Genomic DNA, 14,462 nt, shown 5'->3' on the forward strand with positions numbered 1-14,462 from the left:
AATTTGAACTTTGTGCGTATTTGTACAATGTGTTTCTATACTCTGCCGCAGAAATCTCAAATCCTGGCCAGAAACTTTGATCCTTAGCACATCTAGTATGGGTTCTTTCAAGATGAACCAGAGTGAGTTTAAAAAAATATATAGCCATGTAAGACAATAGTCACATTGCTTTATTACTAAGGAGCATACTGATTTAATCTGTTTGATTTTGTTGTGTTTATTTGGTGTCCATCTTCCTGCTGAATTCCTCACCCACCTGCTCTGTCTTTTCACCTGCTGTGGGTCACCTGACAGCCACTTTTCTCTGAAGTAAATATATTGTCAAGACTGTCCCCAGGCTTCCTGTGCACTGCTCTTCCTCTCCGGAGAGGATGCGCTTCGGCTGTTTAACACCAAAGGGCCTAATCACGACTGACTTGGAATGTCAATTTAATGTAGTCAAATGGTGTGAGGGAGGTAGAGAATTTCAGCAGCAAATTCTCTGAGGTTGATAGCTCAACATTTCCCTCCCACCACAATACTTTTTTTTGACATTTCCTATGGTACTTGAGCCAAAATTGGGACAAATCTAAAGTAATTGAAGAACTAAAGTTTTAAGACCAAGTCTAAACCTTCTACACAGCAATTCATGTAAGAAAATGCCCCTAAATGACTTTGGATATGAAATGTCTCATGACAGCTGTGATTACACAATAGCAAGTCTGATGCCACAGCTGAAAATAGGACATTTTGTGTATTGTCACACTCGCATAAGGAAGAGCTCCTATACAACTGCCTTTTACTGAATTGAAGACACCCTCGATTGAAAAATGTACCATTATTTTATATACAACTGAGAAAGGGGAGAAAAACTACTGGTTGAGCTAAGATAAAATGCTTTTTTATTACATTAATTATTTCAGACAGGTTAGAGTGTGAAACAGTGCACAGTTTAGAATCAATGAGCCAGGTTTGGTGGTGTGCGGTGGTAATCTGGCGGTAATCCCAACTGAGACGGGAGGATTACTTGACCCCAGGAATTCAGGACAAGCCTGGGCAACGCAGCAAGATTCTCATCTCAGTTTTTAAAAATAATAAATAAATAAAAAGAATCAATGAAAAACAGTAAGTTCTTTTGCACTAGTAAAAGCTCACAGGGCCTCTACTATATGATTTGGGGGAAATCCTATTAATATTATGAGGATAGGGAAATTGCTTAAAGTTACTCTAAGAAACAAGCTCCTTGACATTTCAAGATACAGAGATAGCAATAGAGATAATGAGGAATATTATCATTAAATTGTAAATATGGAGTCAAGCTAATAGAATATTTTCCAAGGAACATTATTCTTTGTGGAATATTTTTTCTACCCTCATCCATTTCCTTCTCTGCATTTTTCTTTCTTACTGGTCTTTGTACAGATTTTATTTCATTTTCTATTAAAGTTGTAATAGTATGTATAAGACCTGTGGCATTGAGTACTTTTTAAAAATCACATAGAGTCAAAATCCCAATTACTTGCACTTGTTAGTTGCTGAGAAGGGAGACCTTAGAAAGAGCTGAATTGGTTACAGTCCAGAGCACTAATTCATGCATGATGTTGTGACCAATTTACAAAGACATTCAGACACAGCTGGATACCATAAACAAAGATAAAATTACGATAATGCTGTTCAAAATTAACAGTCCATAACTATCAAAGGCAGGTGCAAGGCAAATTGAATTTGGATACTGATGAGACTGAAATGGGATAGTTCATACAGGGACCTTGGATTTATACTGTTGCTTTTTTATGGCCATGTTAAAAGCATCTACTTTCCCCATGGGAGGAAGGTGCATGCTGAGTGATCCTATTGAGCTGTCAGTGCTCTATCAGGAGATTCTTGTTGATGGACATATGTCTGACCATTTGAGAATTGTGTTGGAGTGAAATACACTTGCATAAGTCCATTTTTAATGACAGTTCCTTTAGCAACTCCCTGAGAAGGTGGGGCGTGACTTCTTCCCTGGAGCTGACTTCAGACAAATTCACAGATGCTAAACCTTGGCTTTTTTTTACGTTTTAATTTCCTGTCATAGAATCATCACAAAATAAGCAAAACACTTTTTTATATCATAATCATAATTCCAGTGTTTTCAGTTTTGTTTCCTTTTTCCATCAAAATCATTCCTGTGTTTCAGTCAGTAAAGTGGGCTTCTTGGTTTCATTTGGGATTTGTATTTGTGTTTTTGTTTTCCATTCGTTTATGTTTCTTTGGTTCGTAGTGTCAGAAGATGATGTTTTTTATGACAAACTGCCCTCGTTTGAAAGGCGCTGTGAAACGCCTGCAGGTATGGTGCTAGCCAAGTGATCTCTAGAGACCTAGATTCCAAAAATCCAAGTCATTATCCATCTGAATGCTATAAACTTCATGGACATGCCCCTCACCTCATGAGTGTCCAGTGCCTGTCAGATGCACCCTGTATATTTACTGTTCCTTGTGGAACTCATGCCACTGAAATTTTTTAAGTGACTATATTAAAAAACAGCAGGTTGCATGACAGTTTCTCAGTGAAGAGGTTCAAAAAAGGAGAGATGCTATTGCTGTGTGAATTTACAAAGGAAAGAATAATTTAACTGCTCAGAATTACATGTCCGGTCACTGCTTTTTAATTTAAAAATAATAGAGCATCATTAGTAATGTTGTTTTCTCTTTGGTACATAGGTAAAGGGTGTTTTGTGTCTGGATGCCTAAGGTGATTCCAGGGGAGGGGATGGAAGATATGTGACATCTTCCCTGAAATTTATATTGATATGCAATGCTTTGTCATTTAAAACCTAAGCTAATGTTTTCTACAATCCATAACTCTGAGTTTATCTTTTTGGAAACATAGAAGGGGATGGCATTGAAGATGAAATGGATACAGCAATTGCTGGATGACAGTTTGCCCAAATTAGTGCAGTTAAAATATGCTGACGCCCCTGCATGGCCAGGAAGACTTCCGCTCCATGCACACAAGCACAAAGTATCAAGCGACCACCAACACGTGCCCATTCCTTTAGGCCTCCATAGCTTTGCTTTTGCTTTCTGTTTCCTGAACTTAAAAAAAAAACGTAGATTGCCAGCCTTTCCTTTTTCCTGCACGCTAATGGCATGTAGTGCCTCCACCCTTCCCTATAGTGAGATTAATGACCTGCTCTGTAACTCACATTGTGTCCTTCTCTCTCCCTCTCCTTAACCCTTCCCATCCCGCTTCAACTCCTGGCCATACAGAGAATGAACAGCCTTCCCTCGTTTGGTTTGACAGAGGAAAGTTTTATTTGACTTTTGAAGGTAAGTAGTGCATAGCATACCAGATTCTAATTTATACTCCTCCTCATCCTTATTTCCTCATTTGCATTTCCAAATCCCAGTTCTCTTCAAAAGTTCTGGTCTCACTTTCCATATGAAAATGCTATGGCTACTTAGAAAATATTCAACACTAAAGGAAACACTACATGAATTTGGTTTGTATATGATCTTCAATTTTTTCACATTAAAAAAAGTTCAAGCTAATTTGCAGTTAATATTGGTTATTTAATGAACTAAGGTCAATTGAACATAAAATAAAACAAAACAAAACAAAACACACTTTTTTGGCCAAGGAACTTAACTCTGTCAACCAGGGCTCTTTCCTAACTCTTTTGCAAATGCAGTGCAACAAATATAAGGATATTTTTGGTTGGTATTGGCATTTAACTTGTTTTGGATGATTAATATTTTAGATGCAACATCTATTATTGTAAAATCTAAATATGTAAAAACATTCTTATGACAAGGAATGCTGTATAAGAGATCAGAAAAATTGGGAAAAGAAAAAAAGGAGTATATTAGTAAGTTTGATCTGCATCTCCTGAAATTACAATTAAGATAACTTCAGTAAAATGGACAACTATTGCTGGACTTGCCATTTTAGAAGACTAAGGAAAATATACATAAATGTAATGTCAAATATTTAACCTCACTGTTTGATCATTTGTTATATTCTGCATTAAGGATAAGCATTCTTCTGTTTTCTATTTAAGTTCTAAATCATCTTAACAGGCCAGTCATTTGATTAAATGGTCCATTTAAACTAATGGTGGGGGAAGAGGTAAAGTAATTTAATTTAATTTATGGGCCATCTTACACATAAAAATTTATCACATAAAATCCTACTTTCTAAGATTTTAAATAGCTACATTTATCCCAGGATCAAAAGTTGGCCAAAACACATTTCACTCTAGAATTGAATCTAAATATTGAACTTGTTTTTGTGTTTCATGGCAACAAAATAGAATTTTTGGAACTTGAGTGTGTGTTTTAATGCAATTTTAAAAACCAGAATGGCTGATATACATAAATAGTTTGTATAGTTGTGGCTTTTTTCTCACAACAATGAATTTTGCTTGCAAGATAGTCATTGAGATGGAAGTTCTTAGGTAGAACTTATCCAGAAAAAGCTCAGGTAGTATTAGGAAAGATGGTCTGATTTCAAATTTCGCAGACATCCTGATTTCTTGAACTGGCCTCGGCAGAAGACAGGTGAATACGCAGTCTTCAGGAGAGGAGATATCTTCTGCACATGAAGTCAAAGCCTTCATTGCCGGCCGGGCGCGGTGGCTCAAGCCTGTAATCCCAGCACTTTGGGAGGCCGAGATGGGCGAATCACGAGGTCAGGAGATCGAGACCATCCTGGCTAACACGGTGAAACCCCGTCTCTACTAAAAATACAAAAAAAAAAACTAGCCGGGCGAGGTGGCGGGCGCCTGTAGTCCCAGCTACTCCGGAGGCCGAGGCAGGAGAATGGCTTAAACCCGGGAGGCGGAGCTTGCAGTGAGCTGAGATCCGGCCACTGCACTCCAGCCCGGGCAACAGAGCGAGACTCCGTCTCAAAAAAAAAAAAAAACAAAGCCTTCATTGCCTTGGGTCATTAATTTTGTGATAACCAAGATGCAAAGTCCACAACTTGTGACCTCCTAAATTTTCTCTTTGAATTAAACGAAATTAATAAGTGCCCGGGTATTTTTTTTTACTAATCGGCACGTTGCCAAAGAAGAAACTCCAGTTGCATAGGTTGGTAATCTTGAGGTAAAGCAATACCTGTATATTTAAAGGCACTTTGGTTCCATCTGGTCACACCAGATGATGTAGTTTACCTTCTTTTAACTAGGAAATTAAGCAAGGCACTTTGCCAACCCTCAAATAATTGTCTGGAGCTTAACAACAACAACGACAACAACAACAAAAAACTCTGACAGTTTTTTGGTGTTTGTTTTAGCTAGTGTATGTGTCAGCTTATTTGTTTATGCTTTATTGTGGATCTATTTTGAGAGACAGAGAGAGATCCTTTTTGAAGAAACCAATTTAAAGACATTTTTGGTTGTCTGTTTGTTTTAAAAATACATATTATCAATCAAATATAAATATTTAATAAATGTATGGAATAACATATCACATTTTATGAAAATATATTTGTCAGTAGATTTCTGGGTATTTAAACTTGGTAACATTGCCATTTTAATTAGTGAGATCCAAATTCCTTAAGCATCTCAACTTGGGCCAAGAGAAGTCATGCAAGAAGAATTTTAATAGAAATTAATTGAAATCTCTAGTACTGTATTATCTTAATCTTGGACTTTGTTCAAGTTTAGGTAGAAAGGAGGCTACTTGAAAGAATATGTGAATAACCATATCATGAATGTCGGTGTCACTGTTTCTCTCGCTAAAAAATGTTTATGCAGGTAAAAGTATATTCAAATGCGCATCAAGGGAAGCCTTAGAAGAAACTAAAAATGATGTCTTGCTATTTGAGCAAAAACGGCTATAGTTTTTACACGGAGTTTTGTTTTCATCGTATACATACATTAGACTTGGGTATTTTTAGCTAGTAAAACCTGGAAGAATTTTTTTAAATTTTTCTGCTCTGATGATAAAATGACATAGAAATGGTGACATTTTAATTTACCTTGAGAATAGGGCCACCGCCTAAATTTTTATACTGCAAAAACATTTTCCTTCAATATGCTTCATTGAATAGGATTTCTAACATATTCTTTTAGGGCACTCTGGTTTTACCTGCATTTGTTATTATTAATATTAATTATCATTATCTTCAATTCTTCATTCAGGGAATGTAGAAGAAAGATTCCCACATCAAAATAGTCATCAGTTCCAAATAGCTTTTCAATTATTATTTATTGACTTCTAAATAGTATTTTTATAGTGTTCAAAACCCTATTCTGTCTTATTCATCATTTTATTCTTACAATGCTTTAGATATCATTATCACTTAGTTAATATTTGAGCTACTGATCAACCAATCAACTAAGTGACACGTGACTTTATTTGAGGATAACATGAGGTGCTTCACACTTCCAAATTTAAGTTAATAATAGAGATAGAAAAGTGTTAGTGGTTCTAATTCACAAGTCCTAGTGCTTTTCTGAATGTTTTACTTTTAGAAACAGCTTCACTGAGATATGAATTTATAAGAAGAATTATATTTATTTTAAGTTGGGAAACCCAGTAAAGATTGCAAATGGTGATTTTTTTTTTTTTTTTTTTTTGAGACAGAGTCTCGCTCTGTCACCCAGGCTGGAGTGCAGAGGCGCGATCTCGGCTCATTGCAAGCTCCCCCTCCCGAGTTCACACCATTCTCCTGCCTCAGCCTCCCCAGGACTACAGGCGCCCGCCACCACGCCCGGCTAATTTTTTGTATTTTTAGTAGAGACGGGGTTTCACCGTGTTAGCCAGGACTGTCTCGATCTCCTGCCCTCATAATCCACCCACCTCGTCTTCCCAAAGTACTGGGATTACAGGCGTGAGCCACCGCGCCCAGCCCAAATGGTGATGACTTTTTAAATTCATCAAAGACTGTATCCTGTTGAAGCTATCAAGTATTCTGAGGTGGGAGGGCAAGATATTTTCATGACAAATATTAAATAGAAGATATGACTGCTAGATATTTGAACAATTCCCTAGAGTGTTTGAACATCTAGATGTTTCCAGAAATGTGCTGCACTTCTCTTTGGTTAGCTTTTTAAACTACAAAATCATCTCGTATGTGGTGATAAAAAACAAACAAACAAAAAGTCTGCTGCCTTAAGTTCTTAAGTGGCCTCGTGTGGGGATATCACCTCTATCATCTGCTCATGTAGCCTCTTACATCTCACACACTCTCATCTCTAGACTGCTCTGTGCTCCAGTTTACTGGTCTTTTTCCCATCATTCCCACCAGGAACATCACATGTCTAGCAGTATCCTTCTCTACATTTCAGTCTCTCAGATGAACTTGTCCACCTGTTTCCTGACAAAATCCTGACTCTTAAGAGCCATCACTTCCATAGAACTCTCCATGGAGACCTCTCTTCAGTCTTCTGTGGATTGTTCATCATGGGACGAGCAGGCAGAGTTTGGATTTTCTTAGCTCCCTATTGCTACTTCCAAAGACTTCCTGATTGTGAGAGCAGCCGTCTGATAATTCTACCCTCTTCCACTCCTTATTGCTGTTAACAGTTGACCGCAGAGCAGTCCTCTGCATTTACGGTAGAGGTGCTGGCAGCTTGCATGTCATCCTCTGTGCCACCTCACTTCCCAACATCATCCTGTGACATAGAGTGTATGTGTGTGACCTGTCTCACACGCTGGCTCCAGGGCCTCTTGATTTTTGCTCCAACAAGCTTTCTCTCCACTTTATTCAGTGCTCCACACCTCTGGCCACACCCTGGAAATCGTTCCCCTGGCAAGTCTCATTTCAACTGGTTCATAATTAAGAATTTGTCACCCTTTTTGTACACCAGGGACTTTATGAAGCAATATTCTTTCATTCAACAAATATTAAGTGACTGCCTACTGTATACTAGCACTGTCCTGGGCACACCCCACTAGTGAACAAAACAGAAAAAATCCCTGTCCCCGCAGAGGTTATGTTCTACTGTGGAAAGTTAAAAATAAAAAGATAAATAAGTCAAATATATATAGTATGAATATGGTAATGAGTTCTATAGGAAAAATAAAATAGGAAAGAATAGAGCATAGTGAGGGTTGCAGTTTTAAATTGGAGGATTTGAGGTTGAAAAATGAAAAATAAAATAAAAATAATAATGAATATGAGTAGTTAACATCTGAGAACTTACCATGTGTAAAGCAGTCTCCATCTATTATTTTATTTCACCTGCACAACTCACTGATGCAGAAACTGAGATTCGGGTAATGTAAGTAACTTTCACAGGGTCACACAGTCAAAAGAGACAGAGTGGCAGGGTGCAGTGGCTCACTCCTGTAATTCCAGCACTTTGGGAGACCGAGGCGAGTGGATCACCTGAGGTCAGGAGTTCAAGACCAGCACAGCCAACATGGCGAAACCCCACCTGTACTAAAAGTACAAAAATTAGCTGGGCGTGGTAGCATGTGCCTATAATCCCAGCTACTTGGGAGGCTGAGGCAGGAGAGTTGTTTGAACCCAGGAGGCAGAGGTTGCAGTGAGCCAGGATCATGTCACTGCACTCCAGCCTGGGCAACAGAGTGAAACTCCATCTCAAAAAAAAAAAAAAAGAGAGACAGACTAATGATTCAAACTCTGGCCACCTATCCGGAGGCCACTCTGCTCCATCACCTCACCCTACTGTACATACATAATCTCATTCAATCCTTGCCACAAAGGTTTTGCCCTAATCTAGCCTTCTAGCTCTCCAATTTCCTGATACTACATCTTATTTTTCCCTTTTATTTTTAGTTGACAGCTAATAATTGTCCTATTTATAGAATACCAAGTAATATTTCAATACATGTGTACTATGTATAATAATCAAATCAGGGTAATTAGCGTATCCATCATCTCAAATATTTATCATTTTTTGGGTTGTGAGCATTCAAAATCCTCTTTTTGGAAATATATAGTAAATTATTGTTTTCGCTATTTACCATACAGTGCTGTAGAATACTAACATTTAGTCCTCTTACTTAGTTGTAATTTTGTACCTATTAACCAACCTTTGACCCCACTGAGACCTCTGTCCTCATCTTCTTCCTGTTCACAGTCCGCTAACCCAGGTGGAGACACTCAAGTTCTTTTCATTATCCAGATGAGACCCGAAAGAGGAAAAATACGTTTCTGAAAGGACCTTAATCATTTACATAATAGGAGCTACATTTTTTCTCTTTGGAGTTATATTATCTCTGTGAAAAAAATAAACGCTTGGGCATTGTAAATGTCTGACCATCTTAAGCAGGTTATTAAATACCCCTGCTTAGTAATTGGCAAGTCGCAATTATAGCCATAGAGCATTCGACTTTTCTTACCCTGACGTAGCAATAAAGCAAGAAATGAACAGGTCAGATTTCTCACATGCAGTCACAAGAATACTAATTCATTCATTTGAGAGTCACTAAAGAAAGGAAAATTGGAAGATATGACCAATTTTCTGGGAAGCAATGGCTATGCCAAATTCACATTATTCTCAAGTGGGACATGTTTGCCAATAGTACTTACCCCACTGAAGTCCCCTTTCAATCTATAACAGGAAAATGTTTAAGTACCCACTCTGCAAATCACAGCATTAAGTACGACCAGGTTGGGGAAACAATACAGAAACATTAAAAGCAGTTTTACAAGACTGTCTTCATTAGAAATATTAGAACCACGCTCCCTGGCTATTCTGAGTTTTTATATGTGGACTGTATTGTGTATCTAAAATGAAAAATTCATTCTATTAAAATAACTGAAGGTCACAGAGAGTTTTTTTAATAGCCTAAACCTGTTAAGAAGATTAAAGTTGAGCTGAACCTGCAAAATGTTCTATCAGGCAGTTCTGCCAGGGTTTCAGTAGTATACTTTACCTCTTCACAATAAATTAGTTGCTTGGTTCTGAAAATTTTGACATTGACCAGCATGCTGATTATACTTGGTCTCCTGCTCTTTGAGGCAGTTGTCCTGTCTTATTCATGGTTAGTGTACGACTGTCATGCTAGTGACAGAACAGAAAGCCTGCAAAGTGTCCCCTGTTCCTGGCCCGAGGTCTAGGCCAAAATGGAAAGAATAGGCTTCTAGGGAGGACATAAATGTACAGAATTCATGTTAGAATTCTACTGATGGGAAAGCTGGAGAGCAGGTGTTACCTTGTGTTCCAAGCATGTCACCATGCAAGGAGTACCTAGTTGGTGAAAATATCATTTTGCTTGGATTCAGTGTATCTGGGGTGCTGCTGTTTTTGCCAGTAATGCTGATGCAATGTATTGCTGATGAGCGCTTAACATGGGCTACATTCTGAGCTACTTACTCCACATCCACAGGCTCATGTCACTCACACAACAGTCCTAGGAAGTGGGTAATATTGTTAATCACATTTTACAGATGAGTAAACAGAAGCTCTGAGCACTTAGGTAACTTCTCTGAGATTACACAGCTAGTTGGTGGTTAAATCCGTTAGAGGGGAGTTACTGATAACACAGCTAGTCAGTGGTTAAATACGTTAAATGGGAGTTACTATTATGTCACAAAACTGATGTTCCTAACCACTATGAGTGACACAACAACCATGCGATCTTGATATTTAATGTCTCTGAGTCTCTGTTCTATCATCTTTAAAATGGAAAGCATAATATTCACCTGTCAGGATAATTAGGAAAATCAGATAAGATATATTGTTTTTGTTCAATAAAGTACTATACATATGAAAGGTTTTAAATTATCCATGCCTTGAAGTTGCATCAAATTAAATAAGAATTAAAGGAAGAGACCAAGAACGTATTGCATCCAAGATGCATTTGTTTCTCATTTCTGGTCTCTTCCTGGTCTCTAAAGTGATCTCTTGGGTGTCTGGTGGTGACTATGCTTAGAAGCTTCTTGTGTCTCTATCAGACTCACTGATAATGTAGTTTCTTCCTCTTATGGCCATAATGGTCCAAAACACAGTTGTTTCTGAATATGTCTCTCATGCAAAAGAAAATCAACACAATCCAATAGGTTTAAAATAGATCAACATTGGGCAGCATTTGCTCTGCTCAGGATTGAAGCCTTTCACTCCCCAGAGAGGAACGGAACCCTGCATGTCAGCTGCACTTCCCTGGGTGCAAAAGTAGATTCTAGAACAGGACTTCTCATCTGACTGGAGTAATCAAATCGGGAACTAACAACAGCAGCAGAAAGTCTTGAGCCCCGCAAAAAGAAGGGTTGCTATGTGTGGACAATTTTAAAACCTGAAGCATAAGTTAAATAGCTCCCCAGAGCAGGAAAATGAGTAACAGAATAGAAAAGTTAAAGAATATTCACTCATTTATTTCTGCATTCAATGCTTCACAACCAGTCCAGGAGCTCTTCTTAGCTACAAGCCCTTGTGCTGGAATTATGGAAGTGAAATAATACAACTTCTGCCTTCCAGTAGTTCACAAGAAGTAGAAGAACAGAAGAAATAGAAGAGTTTGGCACTTCCTATACAAAGCATGCTGTAGCAAAGGCAATGGTAGAATTGCAAAAATGTTCTAGTAGTTAGGGTGATGGAAGAAATGGAAGCAACATTATACCTGCGTAGACTCTACTTTGAAGCAATGTAACATGTTGCTGTGTTACAGTCTAATAGAAAATCTTATGTGATAGGTAAATGCTAACCTAAGCTATGTTTGGTATTATCCTAGTATTAGAAATTACTCAATTAAAGCATATCCATTTGCTCTCAGTACACATATACATACATATGCACACACACACATGCACACACACATAGAGATAATAGAGAAAAGGATATGAAATACATATCATATATGATAGGATATGGAATATATGTGTCATATAAGATATGATATGTGTCACACATATATTCTATACCATATATATGATATATTGACATATTGATATAGTATACATATATAGTATATCAGCTATATCACATTTTACATATGTATCATATATAATATATGACTGTAACCTACAGTATGATATATATGTTTTTATATATGATGTATATCACATGTTTTCATATATGATACATATCATGTTTTCATATATGATGCATATGAAATATGGAATATACATGATATATTGCATATCATAGACATTTCATATCACATATATAAAGAGAAAAAGAACTCTGTGTGTGTGTATGTGTGTGTGTGTGCGTTTATGCATGAGTTCTGGAATAAGCCTTTTAAATCTTAATTACAACCTCAGCACAATGTGTGACTTTAGGCAGGCTACTTAACCTCTCTAAGACTTAGTTTCCTCCTCTGAAAATTGGAATAATAATGGCACCTCTTTCATAGGGTTGTGGTCAAGATTAAAGTCAAACACTGAGAACAGTGCATGCAAAGCGCTCAAATATAAGCAACTGTTGTCCAACTACATGCATCCTTTGCTTGTAACATGGCTGTGTTTTACTTAGTTTTTGGCTGCTTTGGAGAAGTTTCAGTTGTGGCATTCTTGTCTTCTTCCACATGAAAATATGACAATTTGATTCTGCTGTGAGTTGCTGCATGGTCTCCCTTCCTTGTCAGCGGGGATGATAAGCAGTGTTTTCTCTGCTGGTATGGAGCAAGACAATGATTTGGAAGCATCATGCCACTGCATTGCTGTACACCCTTTGCCTCCACTAGAGCCCATTATTAAAGCTGACTTTGTTGAGACTAATGTTCTGCATGGCAGTGTACTCCTGGGGGTTCTGTGTTAACACTGATGGGAGACGTGGCAGAAAATCTTTTACTCTCTCTTTTATTAAAGGATTTGTAAATCATAGCACTTCTGCAGATTTGACAAATGATTTCAAACTTCCTGAGAAAAGAGTGGAGAAGCTGAGAATTCCAGGGGGAAACTGCTTCATCTTTGGATGGTTCTGAGCCTTCAACATGCAATTGCTGGCTGATGACCTCTATAGAGTTTGTTCTATTATGTCTTTTAAGAAGAGCTGTCCACAGACTTCAGCTGCCTACCCCATTTCAGAATACTCTTTTTATGAACCTCTGACATAAATGAATGAAGAAAGTATACTAGTGATTCAAAGAGATTTTATTAAGACTCAGAAGAAGCTCCCATTTATAAGCCTTTTCAAGTGTCTGGTGTGGATATATTTGATCAGCACCACATATACTCCAAACAAATTTTAGACAGTTACTTGTGTAAGGTTTTTGCGAACTATAAAGTACTATTCAAAAGTAATCATTTCCTAAGATAATAATTAGTATTAAGGTATATTTAATATGTGCTAGGTATGTGCTAAGAATTTCATATTAATTGTTTCATTTATTACATCAAAGTTTGACTGGAAGACATTAACATAAGGCATTAACATAAGTCACTGTCCTTAAGATTTTAATCTTTTTATGTCTTCAACTATTTTGCACTGTGTGTGTAATCATTTCTGCCACAGCATGGACTGTCAGCAGACGAAAAATGTCATGGACTTTGTCTTCTCTTCTGCTGACTCTGCTGTACCCAGTCACCAGGACCCAAGTGAATATGGCCTTGGGGCTTCTTTTCTTGCTGACGCACATTCACACAGGCAGCGTGTGCTATTTACAACTGTGTTTCTTAGTCTTCTATTCAGCGTAATAACAGCATGACTTCCCCTAAGATCTGATTCAGAGAATTGAAATATGCTCGGAGAAAACATGAGAGGTTTTTCTGGAGAAGTGTCCCAAGGGTAATATTAATTGTTCAAGGATGTTTCGGAAAAGTTGCAATCATCACTGTGGCAAATGAATCTAGGAAGAGGAAGTATGAGCTATTTAATGTCGGTTACTCCTTTCCTTAGATTTTTGCCTTTTTTGGACTTTACACACAGCCCATTTACTATGAAACTAGCAGCTCAAATAGCAGGCTTTCAGGCAGTCAAACTGTGGCAGACTGCATTCTTCCTGCTTCTCCAATCATATTTATCAGTCTCATTGGGGGAATAACTTTCAGTAGTGCTCAAAATCACCAGCATCCAATTTGTAACTGCAAGGACCCATTCAAGAAATAAAAGAGAGTTCTCAAAAGTGGGAGTTGAACAATCGGAACACATGGACACAGGGAGGGAAACAACACACACCGAGGCCTGTCAGGGGTTGGGAGGGAAGGAGAGGGACAGCATTAGGACAAATACCTAATGCATATGGGACTTAAAAACTGGATGACGGGTTGATGAGTGCAGCAAACCACCATGGCACATGTATACCTATGTAACAAACCTACACATTCTGCACATGTATCCCGGAACTTAAAGTAAAATTTAAAAAATAAATAAATAAAAAACAAAATCTTTCTGAATTCCAGTTACATTAAAACAAAAACAAAACAAAACAAAAAAACTTCTTCATTACTTTGGATCACAATGTGTTTCTTCTTTTTAATGAATTATTGTTTTCAGTGTAATCTGAAACTTTTTTTGTTATAATTTGCTTCTTACTATCAAACTATTTATTTTAATTTGGTTACTCATCTTCATTACCTTTATCTCACATTTTAATCAAATATTTTTAATTTTGTATATATTTTATATTATGCATAAAAT

At 37.4% G+C, this 14,462-nt stretch overlaps 1 protein-coding gene across 7 annotated transcripts in view; it reads left to right on the top strand.

Annotated features, from left to right (window-relative positions):
• Positions 1-14,462, top strand: part of SGIP1 (SH3-domain GRB2-like (endophilin) interacting protein 1) — a 225,268-nt gene that overhangs the window by 168,545 nt on the left and 42,261 nt on the right. For 6 of the 7 annotated variants that reach the window (XM_011936848.1, XM_011936852.1, XM_011936846.1 and 3 more), the window contains one exon: positions 3,235-3,294. In XM_011936848.1, coding sequence (XP_011792238.1) covers positions 3,235-3,294 — 60 coding nt within the window. Of the gene's footprint in view, positions 1-2,245; positions 2,312-3,234; positions 3,295-14,462 lie in introns of all 7 variants that reach the window. The other variant, XM_011936850.1, reaches the window with a different exon arrangement.

This window comes from Colobus angolensis, unplaced genomic scaffold (assembly GCF_000951035.1).
Source record: "Colobus angolensis palliatus isolate OR3802 unplaced genomic scaffold, Cang.pa_1.0 Scaffold158, whole genome shotgun sequence".
Taxonomy (NCBI): Eukaryota; Metazoa; Chordata; class Mammalia; order Primates; family Cercopithecidae; genus Colobus; species Colobus angolensis.